The sequence below is a fragment of the Echiichthys vipera genome, assembly GCF_963691815.1.
Source record: "Echiichthys vipera genome assembly, chromosome: 20".
NCBI classification, from domain to species: domain Eukaryota; kingdom Metazoa; phylum Chordata; class Actinopteri; order Perciformes; family Trachinidae; genus Echiichthys; species Echiichthys vipera.
The window spans coordinates 5,759,118-5,778,393 of NC_139845.1; the positions used below are offsets into that span (position 1 = coordinate 5,759,118).

A 19,276-nucleotide genomic window follows, 5' to 3' on the forward strand; every position below is an offset into this window, starting at 1 on the left:
CCAGCAGTTGATGGATTTTTTTTTAGGTTCCTAAAACACGTGTAGCTGCTGCCCCTTATTCACAGCAGTACAGAAATTAGCTTCTATGCCCGTCCTTTTTCTCTGCTTCTCCAAAGTGAGGGCGTGCTGACCGCCACTGTAGGTAACACACTGACTCTGGAGAGATACCTCTCACACCCACACTTAAAAAAACAAAATCAGGATCCTCCCTTTAATGTGTGGGAGACCTGTGTTTCCGCACAGATCTCAAAATGTGACCCGTCCACATCTCCACAGTGGTATGTGGGGGACCAGGCATTCAGTCATTATCTCTGCTGCAAGTGCCAACCCTGGTACAGATAATGAGAAAACGTGGGTGGAGCAAAGGGGAGTGAGGCGCCCTTTTCTAAAAATAAAGCACGATCTATGGACTCAGGTCACCCCCGCTGCATATTTAGCATATTTCTGTCTGCTCTTGAGGAGGAGAAGAGACTGAAAGGGCACAGGGGTCGACGCTGACTGTTTCCTTCCATGCCAACGCAAACGTTTCCGTGCTGCCTTTAACTCCATCCCATTCCACTAATGTATTCCCAAAGTAAGCGTGCTCAGACTCCGCGTTAAGTGTTTCATATAAAATGTATTCAAACCCCCTTTTGAAGCCCATAACACGTTTTGCGGTATAGATGAAAAAAGGCATTGGTTGCTCGGCTGTAAAATGAGCAGCGTCAAGTGATTTAATATCTACATTAAATATAATACCGTGTAACGGCCACTCTCGCGTTCACGTTTCTTTTTATTTAGTTGACAGTAATGTTTCAGTCAGAAGCCATTAGGTGGGTAATTTTGGAGCGAGGAGCCGACACGGGGAGCTCACTCCCCCGTGAAATTGTTTATCCAAGAGTGAGTAAGTATTCAAGAAATGTTGCTGCCCAGATGTTGAGGTTGGGCACAGCGGTCCTGCAGACACCCTCCACTGCAGGAAGGATAAAGATATTATGAATTCTGCGACAGAGAGACCGGAGAATCCTGTTTTTATCTGCGTCAGTCAGTCAGAGGTTGGCGATCATGATCTGTCTATGCTTAAAATGGTAACCTCTATATCAGGGATGTCAAAGTCAAATACATCAGAGGGCCAAAAAAACAAATTTGCTTCAAGCCGAGGGCCGAACTGGTTCAATGTTTATTAAAACATATTAAAATGATGCATATAACCTATTGAACCAAGACCTAACACAGTGTACCGTATTTTATTTAATGATGAAATGAATAATCCAATATTTTTGTACGGCTCTGTCAGTGATTTCAGGTGAAAGTTGACATCTGCCCTGAATGCTGATGAATAATGAACTTGCGGCGCTGCAGTGAGTTCGCGGTCTACCGCTGCATTGTGGGTAATGTAGTTTTGGTGCGTGAAAAACACTAGCAGGCGGCTGTGGCGTGCGGGTTGGTTCTAATACTAATCAAATATCATCCCGGGGGCCGAGATCATTCATTCGAGGGCCGGATCTGGCCCCCGGGCCTTGACTTTGACACCTATGCTCTATATTGTTGTTGTGACCACCAGTAAAGGTTGACAGAACATGTTCACATGCTTTAATGTTCAAAAGACACATTCTTTTACGGTCATACGCTCTGTCTGAAAGTACCTGTAATCACCCTCTGTTGATGCCAAGGCCACGGCCGAGGTATTTTTTTTCCCCCTGTTGATGTGAACTGGTGGAACGGTGGTGTGGTGGTTAGCACTGTTGCTGTTCCTGGTTCGATTTCCGGCTGGGGCTCTTCGGTGTGGAGGTTGCATGTTCTCCCCGGGTCTTCGTGGGTTTTCTCCGTGTTCTGTTCTGTTCTCTGTTAATTATGACAACATTTCACACAAACGTCTAACAGGATGCATTTTTAAAATACATTTAATATCCAAAAGGTCAAAGGTCAACTTCACTGTGACATCATAATGTTTCATAACTCAGAAACAGAACAGGAGATCATACATATATATATATACATAAAATATCATACATGCTTTTGTGCTGATCTTTTCGTACGATAGCCTACGAACCTGTTGATGAGAATATGTTGAATACTCTGGTTCAGGCGAGAGGTGGCGCCTGGGTAGAGCGCGCAGGAGGCAGGACATGACGTGTGTTACACCGCGGCCATGTAGCCGGTTTATAATTTGATCATAAACAACCAAGTTTCTAGCCGTTCCTTAATTTGGTCTGACTATTTCAGCATCGTCTCTGACGGACAGAAGTTCCTCTTCCAGAAGTTGGTCGCAGAATGCCGTCTTCTCTCTGGTTAGACTTTTCGTTGGTGTGTAAATCTCCCTTCTTAATCACCCTCAGATTGTTGTTTGATTCTGGTTTTGTTGCAGGCCACATGATAGAAACTGTACTGGGTTGTTGGCGGGGTAAAGTCCGGTTAACTATCCAACTCCCATACAGCTCCTTCGGGTAATGTCGAGATCATTTCTGGTTTGTGTGAAATGGTTTACGGCTACATGACTTGTCAATTGTTGATGTTTTGTTTAGGTTTTTTTTTTTACAGTGCAGCCCCTTTGTGGGCAGATCAGCTCAGTCACTTCATAATTACCATAATTGTCATTGTAAATGCCCATAACCCACGGTAACCTCCTCCAGTTGTTTGCTTTGTTCCACCAACAGTCTGAACACAAAAGACGCTTCGATAAAAGCAGAGAAAAGCTGCAAATCTGGAAAGCATACAGCAATTTACTGTCAACGGCACCACAGTTATCTCTCCTCTCCTCGTACGAACTCTCCATCGTTCCTGACACGTTACGGTTCAGGGTATTTTCATCAGCTCCAAAAGACAAAGAGACGCCTCTGTATCCTCTTTTAGATGCATCCTCACCGATCCACCGTTGCTTTGAATCTCTCTTTTCTAACCGAGTGTGTTTTGTCTTTGTTTCAGCGACAGACTCGAGCTGTCACTTCATCGGGACGCCTCGATTTGTCATCGTTGTCAGCGGAGAGAGAGAAACCCCTGCTGCTTTTCGTCCTCAGCGCCGAGGGCTTTTTTGCTCATCCAGTGTGTCAAAGTCTGCGTGTGTGCGTGTGTGCGTGCGTGTGTGGTTTAAGAATTTGCAACTGTGGAGGAGGATTCCTTGGCTTGCTGCTCTTTGCGGTAGAGAAGAGAGGGAGATTAGGCCGTGGTGGAAATAAAATTAGCAGGAGAGGACCAGTGTGACAGCAGTTGCGGATCTAATTCCTTCTTTATGGATGATTTCCATCTTAGGAAAGTGCGGCACGTCGTGTCACGGTGAAACTGTCAGGAATCATAGAGACCAGTCTGCAATCATGAGAGGGTTTTCTTTTTTTAAGGCCTGTAAAGCTCCTGTTGAGACGTATTAATGGTCCTATTTCTATGACAGTTAAAGGACCATACCAGTGTTTTCTTTACTTTTCATTCAGATTGACTTCAAATCATGTGTACCGTTATGGCGACGAAGAGTATGTGGACTAACTGAAGTGGCAGCAACTCACCGAGCTGAGTGACATTTATCATCAACGGATAAACAGTAAAATAAAAATGCAGGTTAAAGGGAGGGTGAGAAGTTTGTGAGGAACTCGGAGTAGAGCCGCTGCTCCTTTGCGTTGAAAGGAGCCAGTTGAGGTGGTTCAGGATCATCTAGTAAGGATGAACCCTGGGCGCCTCCCTAGGGAGGTGTTCCAGGCACGTCCAGCTGGGAGGAGGCCTCGGGGAAGACCCAGGACCAGGTGGAGAGATTAGATCTCCACACTGGCCTGGGAACGCCTCGGGATCCCCCAGTTAGAGCTGGTTAATGTGGCCCGGGAAAGGGAAGTTTGGGGTCCCTGCTAAAGCTGCTGCTGAGAGCCATGATCGACTCACTATTGGAGGCGGGCAGATACCCACTGTGCACACTCACAACATTACAACATGGCGGTGGCCGTATCAGGATATTTTGGATACACTTTTGTTGATTGGGAGGAAGTGGAGCCACGTTGTCCATCTTTATATACAGTCTGTGCTCCAAACTGTAGGTAATACAGACGAATGAGTACCTCATATTTATGAAATCCAAACTATCCCTTTAAACATCAGAACACACATGAGGTACAGCTCACTATAAAGGCAGAAATTGCCTGATGTTGTCCTCTGAAACAGGCAAACGACACAAAAATGCAACAATAATTCAAACCATTTGTTAACACAACAACACGTTTGAAGTCCAGGAATCTGTCTAAAAGTATTGTTTTCTTCATCCGTCAAGGTCCCGATGAAGTCACGCTCGCTCGGGATGGTTGAGGGAAACGTGTCCGTGTCGCAGCAGAGACCTAAACCAGGCGCCCTAACCACGTGCTGAGGCAATGGAAAAGTAGAAAACCAAGACACACTTTTTGCATGACTCTGAGCAATTACAGTAGATTCCAACGCTTATCCTCGCAGCTCAAATCTAAAGGTTGGAGCCTTTTATCACAGATGTGAAGAGCAAGTCACACCCAGTGAGACAATACGTGCAAAAACTAGAGCTTACAGTACAGCTGCGTTATAACAGCCATACAAAACAGAACACATCAGGAAGAATCTGCCTCATACTGTGGTGGAGAGAGGTTCACTATAGTAACAGACAATATGAACAATGGTCATTACCATTTACACAACAGAGATAAACAACAAAAGCTGCTGCAAGCCTGTGAATGTTCTCATTCATCCAGGTCGTCGTTATCCTCAAAGCAATTTCAGTCAAAAACAACTGGACTGGTTGTTTGTCTAGGAACAGTCCAGTCCCAGCCTGGTCCTGGTCCTGGTCCGGTCCCAGCCTGGTCAGATGCGTTACATGAACTGATGAAGCCTCTTGGATGAGAGGTGAAACGTCTTCCTAGACAAATAACCAAGTCCAGTTGCTTTTGACTGAAATTGCTTTGAGGATAACAAAAGCTGCTGCTTTCACCAGAGTAAAGACTCTAATGAGGTAAATCCTTTCATTAATTACAATAAAAAGTATTTATTTACTCTCTATATCTATAATAATCTTTTTCCTATTTTATTCTTTATTCTAATTCTTGTTTGACATGTGTGGATATATGTTACACAATATGTATTCATGATTATTAAATAGAATAATAGATGGATACATAAATGTTATTATTACATTTAACAACAGAATGAGAATAAAATAACTATATTCTATTCTGTGTGCTGGAGCCACACTCACCCCTAACCATCCTGTCCGGACTGCCACCCTTGCTCATCCGGTCTACTGAGGTGGAAGTTGCACCAAAATGCTCCACACACACACACTCACTGTCTCTTTGTTTGTTTCCAATCAGCTGAAATAATGTTTGACCATTAAATGTGCAGTGGATGAAGCTGGATCCAGCGTTACAAGCAGACATATCAAGAATCGCACATTCACTAGCTGAAGGAGATCCCTCTGTTACAGTCAAAATAATGTCACGCCATCTGCTGGTGTGATGGTGCAGCAACGGTGAAGTGGCTCGCTGTTAGAGATGGAGCATTGTAAGTGACCTTTAACACCATTTTCATCCAAACACTTATGGTTATGATGACATACAAAGACATCCCTGTATAAACAGCCTTAGGGACTACTTTCTAGTGAAGAAATAGTCCCTATGAAAACTATTCAGAGTGAGGTTTGATTACCCAGAGTGGCAAGAATGTTGTTTCTATAAGGATTTTGCTGTTAATGAAAATTAAACCACATTTAATTTTATTCACTACCATTGTATTGAGGGGATGAGGTAGAAATTAGTTTAATTTTGTCATTTCTCTTTGTATTTAATATTTATGTAACCATTAAAGCCACATTGAGATTGTCCTGACCAAGAAAGGGAGCAATAACTAATAAAAATAGTGAATGACAAACATCCAAAATTCAAAATGTGCCACAAAATCAGAATTAGGGGGACACGTCGCTCCAAAAGAAAAGAGAAAACATATTTACCTGTTGCTATTTAGCAATGGTTGTTTTGGTGTTTGCTGTTGGGGTGAACTTCTAAAACAATCATGTAAAAGATTTCATCCTGGAAACAGAACCTGATGACACCTTTAAAAAAAGACTATAGATGATATTATAGTTACTGGAAGTGTGTCTGTCTTTGTCCATCTGTCCGTCTTTTCTCTTTCTCTCTCCTTTTCTTCCTCCCCAACCGGTGCAGACAGAAGTCCGTCCTCCACAGAGCTGGGTCTGTCTGACGTTCCTGTCTGTTATAGTGAAGGTTTTCGTTGCCACCGTACTCTACGGGGGAATTGTTGGGTCTATGTAAATCATAAATAAGTCATAGAGTGTGGTCTTTACCTACTCTGTAAAGTGTCCTGAGATAACTTTTGTTATGATTTGGCACTTTAAATAAAACTGAATTGAAGAATCCAAAACAATAAGAAGTTCACTAACAAAGTGAAGCCATTATCTAAGCTCTTGTCAAAGCCACCAGACTCCATCGACAAAAAGTCATTTTACCCTGCAGAACATAGGAGTTTCTGGTCTACCGCTGCCTTGATCTGTTCCCAGTTCTGCTTCCTAACCCTTTACAGCAACAAAGTCACACAATGACTCAAACCAACTGACCGATCGAAGCAGCGGTAAGCCAGCAACTCTTGAGTTCTGCGAGGTAAAATTGCTGTTTTTGTCAATACGTTTAGTAGCTGCTCCCATTCATAGCTGCTTAGGTCGGTTTCTCCAAACCATAGACTGTATATAAAGATTGACAGAGTGACTGACACCCACAAGTGAAGCCCAAGCATCTTGATCGCCCCCTGGTGGCTGACAGTATAGGACATATATCCCTCCATGTGAGCGGATCGGCCAAACTAAAAAAAAAAATCACAAAATTACACAAATTTTTCACGCTGACGTTTGTTAAAATGTTCATTTTTCTTGTACGTCTGGTTTCAATTAGTTATTTGATTCTTTGAAAACAGGGTGAAACATCATGATTGACAGCCATGATCGACTCACTGCGCACTCCCAAAATTACAACATGGCGGTGGTCGTATCGGGATATTTCGGCTTCACTTTTGTTCAGTGGGATGAAGTGGAGCCACGTTGTCCATCTTTATAAACAGTCTGTGCTCCAAACTGGGGATGCACAGACCGCCAGCTACTGTAGGTAATACAGACTAATGAGAAGTACCGATATGTATTTATGAAATCCAAACTATCCCTTTAAACATCAGAAGACGCATGAGGTACAGCTCACTATAACGGCAGAAACTGCCTGAAGTTGTCCTCTTGGCTTTTGAAACAGCCAAAACAATAAGAAGTCCACTAACAAAGTGAGACTCTTAAAAATGCCCGAAGAGATTTGGCAACGTCAACCAACGTTCACAAACACCTCTCATACATACGTTTTGTAATGCTCAAGATGGTTTGGTAGCTGTGTGTCTGATGTTAGCACAAGAATATAAATACTTTATGCACATTTACTTTGCATCCATCCACACAATGTTCACTACGATTTAAAATGAGGCCACGCCCACTCAGGAGACAGGAAGTGTACACTCGTCATAAAAACCAAATTAAATCGGTGTCGACACGGTCCGAGGCAAACATTTGAATAATCAGACATGGGAACTTTACAATGTACAAGTTTATTTTTTAATCAACTCTTCAGTGGTTGGTAGTCACAGCACAGCTTGCATGTATTAAGCCACACACCTATTTTACAAGATGACGGGAAGGAAAAAAAAAAATTGAAAATAAAGAAAACAAACAAACAAAAAAAAAAGTCTAAACCAGAGCAGACGGTCCTCGGTCCATCTGCGGCGACTTTTTTCTTTTTAAACTTCTTTTACTAAAATATCCTTAAAAAGGCCACTAAAATGCATAACACGTTTTCAGATGCACGGAATATACGGCGGTGGCGATTTGCTTGAACCTGACATCGAGACTCCTCACATGGCATTGACAGTGCATGTAGACATTTGTAAAAAGGACTGGGTTAGCGAGACCTAAGATAGTCGTTTTTAAAAACATTTCTTTTTTTTAGTGACAACACCTTGGCTATAATACTACAGCTTAAAAAAAAAAAAAAAAAGGAAACAAAACGAACAGCACTCTTCCAAGATACTGAATACAACGAACGTGAAATGTAGTGAAGCGATTATTTGTGTTTATCTCACAATTACGTGTGTTTTCAACCGGAGGAGGAGGGAAAAAAGAGCGCTGAACGTCGCCGGCTGAGGCTCTGCAGTACTGTATCCGACGCCTCGACTATAAGATAAGAATTAAAAACACACCTTTTTGTCCTCGGGGATTTGTTGACTTTTTAATGGTAACAGACGGGAACCATAAACGCATGCCATGTGCTGGTCTCAAACAAATACATACAGGTATATACAGCTTCACTCGGTACCTGCTAAAACAAAGTGAGAAACACAGAGTATAAACTGGCTACACTACAAACTTAAAACAACAAAAACAAAACAAAAAAGAGGAAGAAGGTGAGCGATGGAAGCGGTGGAAGAGTGAAAGAAAAAATCCTACTTGTGATGGACTCATCATTAAAGCATTGAAAAGAAAAAAAAAAAGAAATGCGTATTGCACATACAGTGAAAGCTTAAATTCCACCAGGTCCGCCTCGTTTCGCTAAAGCGAGAATTCGAGAAAAAAAAAAAATATATATATATCCCTCTTGGAGGAAGACACAGAGGTAACAAATATTGGTGTGTGTGTGTGTGCGTGCGTTGTGTGTGTGTGGGGGGGGGTAAAAAATGAGGGGGTCACGGGGAGCTGATGTGGGGCGGGAAAAGTGGCACTTTGAAGGGGGTTCAGAGAGAGGGAGAGAGAGAGAGAGAGAGAACTGCACGGCACACAACACTAACACAGGGAGAGGAAACAAGAAAGAACAGAATACATCGGAGAGACGTGGCACAAGTAAAATCAGGTGTCGGGTAATATCTGTAGAGACGGGATCTCTGCAAGTGTTTTTTCTTTTTCTCCTCTTTTATGTACAACTAAGGCTTATTGGTTAAATACGTTTTCAGGCTTCCCCGCCCCCCCCCCACAACGCTTTTACATGCGGATGACACACAACCCCGTTCTCCTTTTTGCTCTGTAAACTCAGTGGTTCTATCAGGACAGCAGCCACACAATAATAATAATAATAATAATAATAATATTAATAATAGTTGAGGAGGAGGTGGCGGTAGGAGGGAGGGATGGATGGATGGATGCTGCGGTAATGGTGGTTGTGGAGCAAAAAGGCAGATAAAGGGAAAAAAAAAAAAAGAAAGAGTCTTGTCTCTGATGTCTGTTGCAATTAATATCTAAATGTGCAATTCCATTAGTCACTGCCATGGGGGATTCGGGGGGGGGGGGGTGCAGAAGACGGCGTGGGGAAGGGCGGGCGGGAGGGCAAGCGGGCGGGGGGGAGTCTGTTCTACTTGGAAAGCTTGCTAATGACTCGAATGAGCGCTCCGTTCTCGTCCTTTAGTCTCTGGTTGTCTGCTTTCAAGTCTGGGAGCATCTGCAAGGGAAAAAAAAAGGAAACAGGGAAAGGGAGGGAGAGACAGAGAGAGAGAGAGAGAGAGAGAGAGAGAAAGAGAGAGAGAGAAAGAGAGAGAAGGCTTAGACGAGTCTTGACAGGTACACGGTGCTGTTAAACCAGTCGGGCCGGTTTTATATGAACTGTTAATTGCAGCAATCTTGGGAGTCACACAGCATCTCTCATGTTTTGTTTTCTCCTTTAAAGAAAATAAATCACTTCCTTGGTTCAAGTCAAAAGAGAGAGAGAAGTAAAAACATATAAAAAAAAGAAAAAAGCGGGCACACCACAGGCCAAAGATCCTGATTAAAGCCATGCAGAATCTCAACGGCTGCTCACCGGCAGCCACAAAAATATATATATATATACTGTATATGTATATACACACACATACACACACACACACACACACACACAAAAGTCATTCATTGTGATCATTGTATGGGATCCTACGGAGCGCGGCTGGTGTCAGGAGAAACGTTGAACAGCGGGACTTTTTACGTTTACACGCACACTCATATTCCACTTTTATACACGTCACGTTAACAGCATATTAGAAAGAAGACCTTTTTCTGAATATAGCATTTTCCAATTAAGACAAGAGGGATATGACGATGTAATTTGTGTTTTAGAAGCATTGTTTGTATACAGTGCATTCAGAATGTGCATCTTGAGCTAAGATGAGTTAAACAACAACAACGTGACGTTAAGACGTTAATAATTCTATAGCTGAATGAATTGATTTCTCCTCGGGACACCCGCCGAGTCCCATAGCACCCAGGGTAATGCTCCGTAACGTCTGATATGCAGACGACACCCTCTTTTGGGGTGTTTATAGTGAGCCGTGGAATTTTGTATCGACTGTAGTGAACACACTGATCTGGTGAACGTGAATTGAAGTTTGATGAAACTGAAAACTCTTTGGTTAGCTGTGCGTCTTAAACTTTACGAGCTTATCACAGATATTAATGTGTAAACTGGTGTTTGACTCTTCTTTAAAAAAAAGTACAGATGCAGTGGCGGTGAGAAATCACTTTCTACAACACTTCAACAAAGAGACTGAAGTCCCCTTAAAAACAAACTCATGTTTTGATTACAAATGACGATCAACTGCAAGTTTAAATCCTCAATCATGTTCTACTTTATACTTGATCTTGATCAGGATCAATGCTGTCGGCCCATGCAGCTGATTTTTAAAGGTCCCATATTATTATTTTCAGGTTCATACATGTATTTTGGATTCTTACTAACATGTTTACAAGCTTTAGTGTTCAACAAACACATTATTTTTCCTCATATCGTCTGAAACGCTCCATTTTAGTGTCTGTCTCTTTAAGACCGGCTCATAAGAAAGCCCAGTCTGCTCTGATTGGTCCGTGTTTCCGGGTCTTCCACATCTTCGCTCTCAACCTTCTGCATTTCAGCCGTGGAATGACTGAGATCACTGTAGCAGCACTTTCTACCTTTATATAGTATAGTTGTGACATCACGACCGTACAGGAAATTGTGACTTGTGTTTCCCTGTGGATTCAACTTTTTGATACTTTCACAGTATTTTTAAAGCACCTCGACCTGCATCAAACATTAAGGGCGCACTCACACTGTCCGTCAGTACCGTGCCCCGGGCTTTAGGGTACTTGTCCCCCCCTCCCTCTCCCCCGATGGGCCAGGCCCGTTTGTACTCACACTGCCTGGGCCTCGCGCGAATGCTTCTTGCTGCCTATACGTCATCACGCCGTAACACGTCACACGCATTGATTGACGTCATTGTTATCTCATCTTTGTTTACAAATCTTTCCGTAGACCTCAGAGTTTTTGTGCGTCTTGTCGACTGTTTTTGAATCTTTTCATCGACCAAATCTGCAGTAAACACTCCACCTCCGCATCACACCAACGTGAACCTTTCGCCGCCATTGTTGTTGTTGTTAAATGTCCGCGCATGGTCTGTCTTTCTTTCTATGTCCGAACAGGCGCACATAAAATGACGTCAGAGCCCCCGTAGGCCTCGTGCTCGTACACGTACGCACGCTCGTGCTCGTACATGTGCAAACACACTTGACAAAAGCCCACCTCTCCGTAACGGGCCGTGGACGGCCAGCTGGCTGCAGCTAGGCGTGGAGCGGTTGCACTCACACTGGTCAAACGCACTAGACTTTACCCGTAAAACCTGTTTTGGCCCGGTACGGAAGGACAGTGTGAGTGCGCCTTAAGTAAATCTCATCTATGTTTTTAAAATATGGGACCTTTAATATATATGTTGATGTCATCTGTCAAATTCAAATTTGGGGAGTAAAGAGGGGGGAAAGAAAAAGTTTCAGTCCGAAGATTTGTGCTAAAAACAAAGGAAGCCGGTTCATGCAGAGAAGCCAGAACAAGCCAAACTGAACACCCGAGCTCCCTCTGATGGAAGCATCACAACTAGCAACTACAAAGAGGACACTTTCCTTCACAGCACTCCATGAGTGTTTAACAAAACCTCAACTTTGGAGGAAATTTAGACACCGGCCAGCTTTAAATGTACTTACCTTTGCCTTGTCCTGCACTCATTATAAACATAACTGACATATTTCAGGGTATTTTAAAAAGCTGAGAAGTGTGGAAATACACAACCGCCAGTTGTGTACTGTAGAAAGGAGAGTGTCCTGCCGTAAGAACTAAAAAGAAAAAGACACCCTCCCCAATTTGAAAACCAAAAGCTCTGGGGAGGCAGAGGGGCGGGAAAAGGGAGTTTACAAAACCAGTGATGGTGGGGCGGCTGGGGCACCTGCCTGTCTATGGGCGCGGGCAGAGCACGAATGGAGCATGAGAAGAATGGGGTTGGGAAGGGAGAAGGTGAGGAAGAAGAAGGAGGAGAAGAGGAGGAGGAGATGGTGGTGGACAGACGGACGTGGCTTAGAGGTCGACGGTGGGCAGCTGGCTGCAGGCGGACTGCGAGAGCTTCGCCAACACGCGGGACAGGGCCCGGTTCTCAGCCTGCAGCCGCTCCTTAACCTGCCGCAGGGCCTGAACCTGCTTTACCTGGGGGAGGTTCTGCAGGGGGGGAAAACAACAACCACAACACAGGAAAACAAGGACAGGAAAAGAGAGAGAGAGAGAGAGAGAGAGGGAGGTGGCAGAAGAGGAAAAGCAGGAATGTGATTCAAGAAACAAATTGGGAGAGAAAGGTTTAATGAAAGACAGGACGATATAAATTAATAGAGAGGAGGGGGCCGAGAGAAGGAAAAGAGGGGGAAACAGAAAAAAGGAAGATTGTTAGAAAATGGGGACAGATTTCTTTTGGAAACCGAAGGAATGATTAAGAGTTTTTTCCCGGTTCAGCGCGACGTTTGTAGAAAGATTGGAGAAGTGACACCGATAAGATCAGCCAGCTGCCTCCAAAATAAACACACTTTGTTATCACAGCGACGGACACAACACTTGCTTACTAGATATTTAATGGGTTTCTTTTTCCTTCCCTCTCTCCGCCTTAAAACCAGTTTTCAAGAGAATGAACGTCTCAATAGGAGAGCTTAAGTGTTGTGTCAACATAGATTACGACGGCCGCCCTGAGACCTGCCCTGAACCGAATAAGAGGAGAACCGAACACAAGGAGTCGACACTCGGCAGAACGTGAAACGGTTCACTTTTAGTGGAGGTTGTATTACTACGGAAGCTGTAGTGAAACGCAGTAATATTTACCACCTGATTTTTCTTCCTCATTTGCCTCTCAGGGCTTCCGTATGTTACACTGGAGGATGAGACGTTTCAAATTCAAAACCTTACATATTGGAGGGGTTGTTGTAGCCTTAATGTTAATAGTGTGGTGATTTTATTTAAGTTTAGGGCGTCTTTTGGAGTTTGTCGGTAGGTTTAGAAAGTCCCCTCTAACACGCTGCCATGGAAAGGAAAGGTTTTCCTGACAAGACTCAAAAGCAGCTCCCTCTGAGAAAAAATATTTCAAAGAAAACTCAATTTTCATACAACCAGGGTGCTGTTTTTGTAGTTTACCCTAACGTTCCTATTGGTAACATTACTGTTGTACTTCAGATGTAAATTGTTGAGATCTGGGAAAGCAGCTACAAAGGAAGCACAAGAAGTTCAGTTTAACCTCCCAATAATCTGTTGACTTGTTCACCCACAACGTTATCATAAGCAGTGTTTCCATTCAATTGGCACGAGAATAAGAATAAAGCAAACTTTTGAAACGTGGCAAAAAAAAGAAAAGGTACCGGTTTGGACTTATTTACGAGAGAAAAATGTCTTCAGGAATTTGTTTCAGTTGAGCAAGTTTTATTAGTTCTTTCACGTCAGCTAGTATATGTTTCATGCTGTCTGGAGACGAAGACGTGTTATTGGACCATCTGGGGAAGACGCCGATGGCTGAAACAGCGGATCAGTCAAGTGAGTTAAATGTTCACTATGTCAGAACGTATTCAGCGAAGCATTTCCAGACAAACAACTCCTCAAAAAACCCTCAAACAAGCATGATATTCGAATGCCAAATTTCAAAATGTGCAATAAATCTGTGAATGGAAACACAGCTACAGATAGAAATAAAGGCAGAAAACCCTGAAAATAAGTCAATTTTGTAATGAATCCATATGATCTTGGCATTTGAGATGAATCGACACCAAAAAAAAAAAGGGTGAGAAACCCAGATTTACATATAAAAGGGACACTGACTAAAGTGACAGCTCTAAGCACTATGTTGGAGCTCACACGTACCACCTACACACTAGCTGTGGTCTTAACTCCATTCATTGAAAACTTCTAAAACCCCAGTACACATGAACGTGACATACAATGTGTGACTGTGTGTGTGTGTATGGTGGTACCTTAAGTTCCTCCTCCATCTCAGAAATCTTCCTTTCTAGAGCTCTTCTTTCCTGCGGGAGCGAAAGGAAAGCAGGTTAACGCGGGACTCGCACGCGGTTTTGTAGAAGACGGCAGAAAGCACACAGGCTCTACACACTTCTGCATGAAATCAGACGTGGAAGACGGTGAGGGTGCAGTGATGGCACACACTTGAACACACGCATGTCTCGTGAGGTGTCTGCAAGCAACAGCCAGTTCAGACTTGCATATTCAGTCATGTTTACATTATTTATGTGTGAGGGATGAGTCCAGACATGGGGGCTGTAGATGTTTAGAGGTTGTGTTAAATGGTAGGTTAATGAACTCATGGACTGGGGGGGGGGGGTCTGAATGTCTTTTTTGAACACATTAAAAAGGACATTCTTGTGTCATCAAATGATGTGAAGACATACGGAGAATATGGCTTGAAAATAATGGATGAATTTTAGAAATGGGAGTTATGGTTTCATGGCTATAGAGCCGCAGCTGAAGACGCCACTATGGTTACCGCATGAGTGACGTGGAAAACACACGCATGCACAGGTCAACAGTAATTTAACAACTTCTAAGATTGCTCTATTTCCTGCAAATATTGAAATAAACACACGGTCGCTCGCACACACACACACACACACACACACACACACGCACAAGAACTACAAAATAAGCTTGAGGAGAGGTGACCAAACGCTGCCTCTGAGGTTCAAAAACGTGAGAGAAAAGATGGCGGTGTACTGGGTGGCGAGGAGGGAGGAAGCCCCTTCATATGGAGGGCTTTAAGAGACGGAACTAAATGTATAAATACATAACCTGTCAGATAATAAAATGCTTGATGCTAATTGAATAACTAACTATATAATAATGTGTAATTAAATGCTAAATTGTCACCATGCAGATATAAGTCAAATAACACAATATAGACATTTTAAATTAATTTTTTATTTGTTTATTATGTTTTTTTATTTACCCATTCACACATTTATTTATAATTTAATAATTTTATATTATAATTATTCTATAGTGACAATAAAGCATTGCATTACATAATTATCCATACATTTCTTTAAGCATTCAATTAGCTATGTAATAATTAGTTATGTATTTCTATATTTAGTTCAGTGTTTCCCTTCAAACCCTCCATATTTTTGACCACGACTACACGTGACACGACAGGCAGCAGCAGAGAGTAGACTGATAAAGAAAAGTCAGGTTAATATCATACCACCACCCAGCTGATACTGAGGCCTGCTTGTTACCTTCAGACATAAACCCATCGGTAGTGTTACCAGTTTATCCAAAATAACAGAAGACTTCTAAGTTCTGCATTTAGTCTGAGATGCACTTGAGAGGAACAGAGGTTATACATCTTTGGAGTAAAGTTTATGGGGGACATTTGAAAACGGAGCTACTTGTGTCATTACCCTTTTCTCCATCTCGAGCTGTGATCGGTCGGCATAGCGTTCCTGCCTCTGCAATGAGGAGAAATAAAAAAGTCAGCGTTCCTCGTGGCGTTATCAATGCTGATCGGCTGAAGCGGTGTGAGCTCCGTGTACCTGCGTGGCCTTCTCGAGTTGTAGCTTCAAGTCGGACAGCTCCAGGTCTGTGTCGCGTAACTGGGCCTTCAACTTCTCGTTCTCAGCTAGGATCTGCTCGTAGAGCTGAAGGGGACGGACAGACGCGTCCTCAAGTCAACACGTGGAACAAGCAAACAACCAAGGCATTTGAGATAGAAATATATGGAAACATCTCACAAAACCGTTGAGTCCTACGTAAATTCAGTTGTGTCGGTAGGAAACTCTTACTTCTGTAGGCTCTGCCCCCATAGTCTTCAGCCCAGTGCTGGAACGCAACTACCGTATTTTCTGGACTACAACTCGCACTTTTTTTCATGGTTTGGCCGGTCCTGCGACTTATACTCCGGTGCGACTTATATATTCAAATATATAATTTCACATGTTCGTTATTTTCACACCGACAGCCGCGAAGAGGGCACTCTAGGCTTGTGTGCCGGTATCTGCTACTCATCTCACTCCTGTACCACTGAAGATGAAAACGGTGATCCATAGAAATAAAGACAGTAATCGAGCAGCAGAAAGAAAGTTTGGAGTGAGCGAGACACTTGTGAGGGACTTGCAAAAAGTGGAGGATACTCTAAAATATAATATAGAAATCAAAAAAAGCTAATTGCGGGCTTAACCCTTAATGGAACTAAAAGCTAGATGGCCACAGCTTGAGGAACAAGTTCACAAATGGGCTCTTGACCAAGGTGCTGCCGGGAGAGGCTGGTCAACGATGCAGTAACATCTCCACGCCCAGCTAGTTGTCAAGGCGATTTGTATAAATGACCATCTCCTTTGATGTAATGTTGCTTCTTGGTCTCTGATTTTATAAAATAAATTTCCCCCCAAAAATGCGACTTATAGTCCAGTGCGACTTGTGTTTTTTTTCTTCTTCATTGTGCTTTTTTTAGCTGGTGCGACTTATAAAATACGGCTCAAAGTACATTTGCTCAAAATGCATCATTTCCAGTCTTGACAATTAAACCTGGTATCCAAATGAGCTGACGCAGCGAAGTTTACCGACCTTCTTGTAGTCAGTGGTGTCGTCTCTATCCAGTCGGCTCGAGTATGTCCTCCGACTCTCACCATAGCCACGGCTTGAAAGAGTGTCATTGCGATCTAAGATTGAAGTGCTGCTCTCGTTCCTACAGCAGGAATAACAGGCATTTACATTTGGTTAGAAATACAGCAGGACACATAAAAAGGAAAATGAGAAAGAGCATATTATGATATGAAAGGGGATGAAACATACCTGGACAATCTGTCACTCTGTAAAAAAAGCAAAAATGAAAGTGAACGTTAATATCGATTAAAAAAAAACCTTAATGGAACTGAAAGCAGACAAGTCTCCATCTGTTATGAGTTTGTCCACAGGATGAGTGCGTTTGTAATAAGCTTATACAAAAACAAAACTCTACAGGATGAAATGAGATATTTTAAACCTCCACCTTCAGATTCTACAGCCTCTCTCTGCACGTATCCCTTCTGACACACACACACACAAATACATATATCCTTCAAACAGCTGCCATGTCGGCAGAAGTGTCTCCAGGCCTAACTGCGTCTCCAGGCCCGCTGTGCTTTGTGCAGTGCCACAGCAGAATGGGGGCTGAGACATCAGATAGGGAGGGCGGGTTGGAGGGGTCAGGCTTCCAGCTATTTTAAAAATTGCAGTCGGCTTCCTGAGGCGGACGGAGGGCGGTGGTGACACAACAATGCTACAGTGTAAGTCAAGAGGTCCTGGAGCGTGATCAAAGGGAAATGATCAACATTAGGGATGAGTACGGGCAAGAGTCTGGTGATGCGATCCGCATCATGATAGAGGGGTTACGATTCAATAGGAGGTGATAAAACGTGTTTAAATCTAATTTCAGGAAAACTGTCATGGTAAATGAAATGTCTACTACGAATAGGCCAGAATAAGATTATTTATACTGCATTTTTTTTGCCTTAAACTATCATAAGATGGGCATGTTTGTAAAGGGGGTACCAGTGGGTACCTGTAGAACGCATTTTTATTTAGACATCTTAAGAAGATTAGCCTTAATCTGAAGCGTTACTTAGCCCCTTTCCTGATAAAGTGACATGACACGCTCGGTACTATTTATTCATTAATTCATTCATCTAAAACCGCTTGTTCCTGTCGGAGGGCTGGAGTCGATTCCAGCTGACATCGGACGTGAGGCGGCGTCCACTGGACAGGACGCCAGTTTATCGCAGAGTCATCAATTAACCTAACACAGGCATCCCGCAGTCTTTGGACTGTGGGAGGAAGCCGGAGAACCCGGAGAACCCGGAGAAAACCCAGGCAGACACGGGGAGAACATGCAAACTCCACACAGAAGGGCCCAAGCCGGGACTCGGACCAGGAACCCTCTCGTTGTGAGGCGACAGTGCTAACCACCACACCGTGTCAATGGTCGGTACTAATTGTTGCTTTAAGTGGTGTACTTTCATACGATTCCAATATCCATTGGATCTATTCAACGCATGATTAAAGACTGATGAATAATAATAAAATGATCTTGTTTTGTGATTTGCAATTTAAGTTTTGATCATTTTACCTCACAAGAGTCAACATTTTGCATTGTGAGTCCGTTAAAAACACATCGTTTTCCATATCTGCGCTCACATTTTGATGCTTTTAATTGCCAGGCAGGAAAAGAAGGGGCTCCAAAGCTTTTCCTTTTCCCTTTCCAATCTCCATGCAGAGATAATTGCTAGTTTCCTATTTAGCGCTCTGTTGCTGCTCCACCCTTTTCTACCGTCCGTCCTGATGACAGTGATGGCTGGAAGCCGACTGTACTCGAGTAAATGGCTACTGTCTGCTTTCTCTTGCAAGAAGACACTCCCATTCAAACAGGAAGCTCATGCAGCCAGAAATATTTTCACAACACTGCCCTTTCTGCCCTATGGCATTTCATTGGATCAAAAGCTTATTCATTCAGTGTTTACTTTTTATTTTAGGGACTGGAATATGTTAACTTTGCCTCCTCACTAGTTCAAACTCTCATTTACAGTGAATCCATATGCACAAAAAGCAGAAACCGAGGGTTGGAAAGTGTTTTCGTTCATCCTAAATCTTATCTTGTTGAGCTGGAAAAGTTGGAAGTCGGAAAAAACTCTACTGCGTCTTGTTCATGCGCGTGCTCTGACCCAGCAGTGACCCACACTTCCTTTCCTTTGTGTGTCCGCGTGTTTTTTAAAAACCCACTGACCAATCGGCCGGGACCACTTTCGGGTGGCAAGGTCACCGCAGCAACCCGACAATCACCAGAAGATGGAAAGTGACAGGGAACAATACAAATTCAATGGCTGAAGAAGTGTGACAGAGAGGGAAAGATAAGTGGGAGGTGGAGGAAATCATAGCTGTACTGGGAAGAACTGTGAATATCAAAGACTACGGGACCTGCTTGGCCTTGA

General features: G+C 43.2%; 1 protein-coding gene across 5 annotated transcripts in view; it reads right to left on the bottom strand.

The window, feature by feature from the left end:
• Positions 1–7,571: 7,571 nt before the first annotated feature.
• The window catches only part of ppp1r12a (protein phosphatase 1, regulatory subunit 12A), a 54,739-nt gene continuing 43,034 nt past the window's right edge, over positions 7,572–19,276 (bottom strand). For 4 of the 5 annotated variants that reach the window (XM_083934773.1, XM_083934772.1, XM_083934775.1 and 1 more), the window contains 6 exons: positions 17,106–17,122; positions 16,878–16,998; positions 15,848–15,952; positions 15,716–15,763; positions 14,276–14,326; positions 12,287–12,491 (listed from right to left, as the gene is read on the bottom strand). In XM_083934773.1, the coding sequence (XP_083790899.1) occupies positions 12,354–12,491; positions 14,276–14,326; positions 15,716–15,763; positions 15,848–15,952; positions 16,878–16,998; positions 17,106–17,122 (480 nt within the window). In that variant the 3' untranslated portion in view covers positions 12,287–12,353. Of the gene's footprint in view, positions 9,444–12,286; positions 12,492–14,275; positions 14,327–15,715; positions 15,764–15,847; positions 15,953–16,877; positions 16,999–17,105; positions 17,123–19,276 lie in introns of those variants that run through there. The other variant, XM_083934774.1, reaches the window with a different exon arrangement.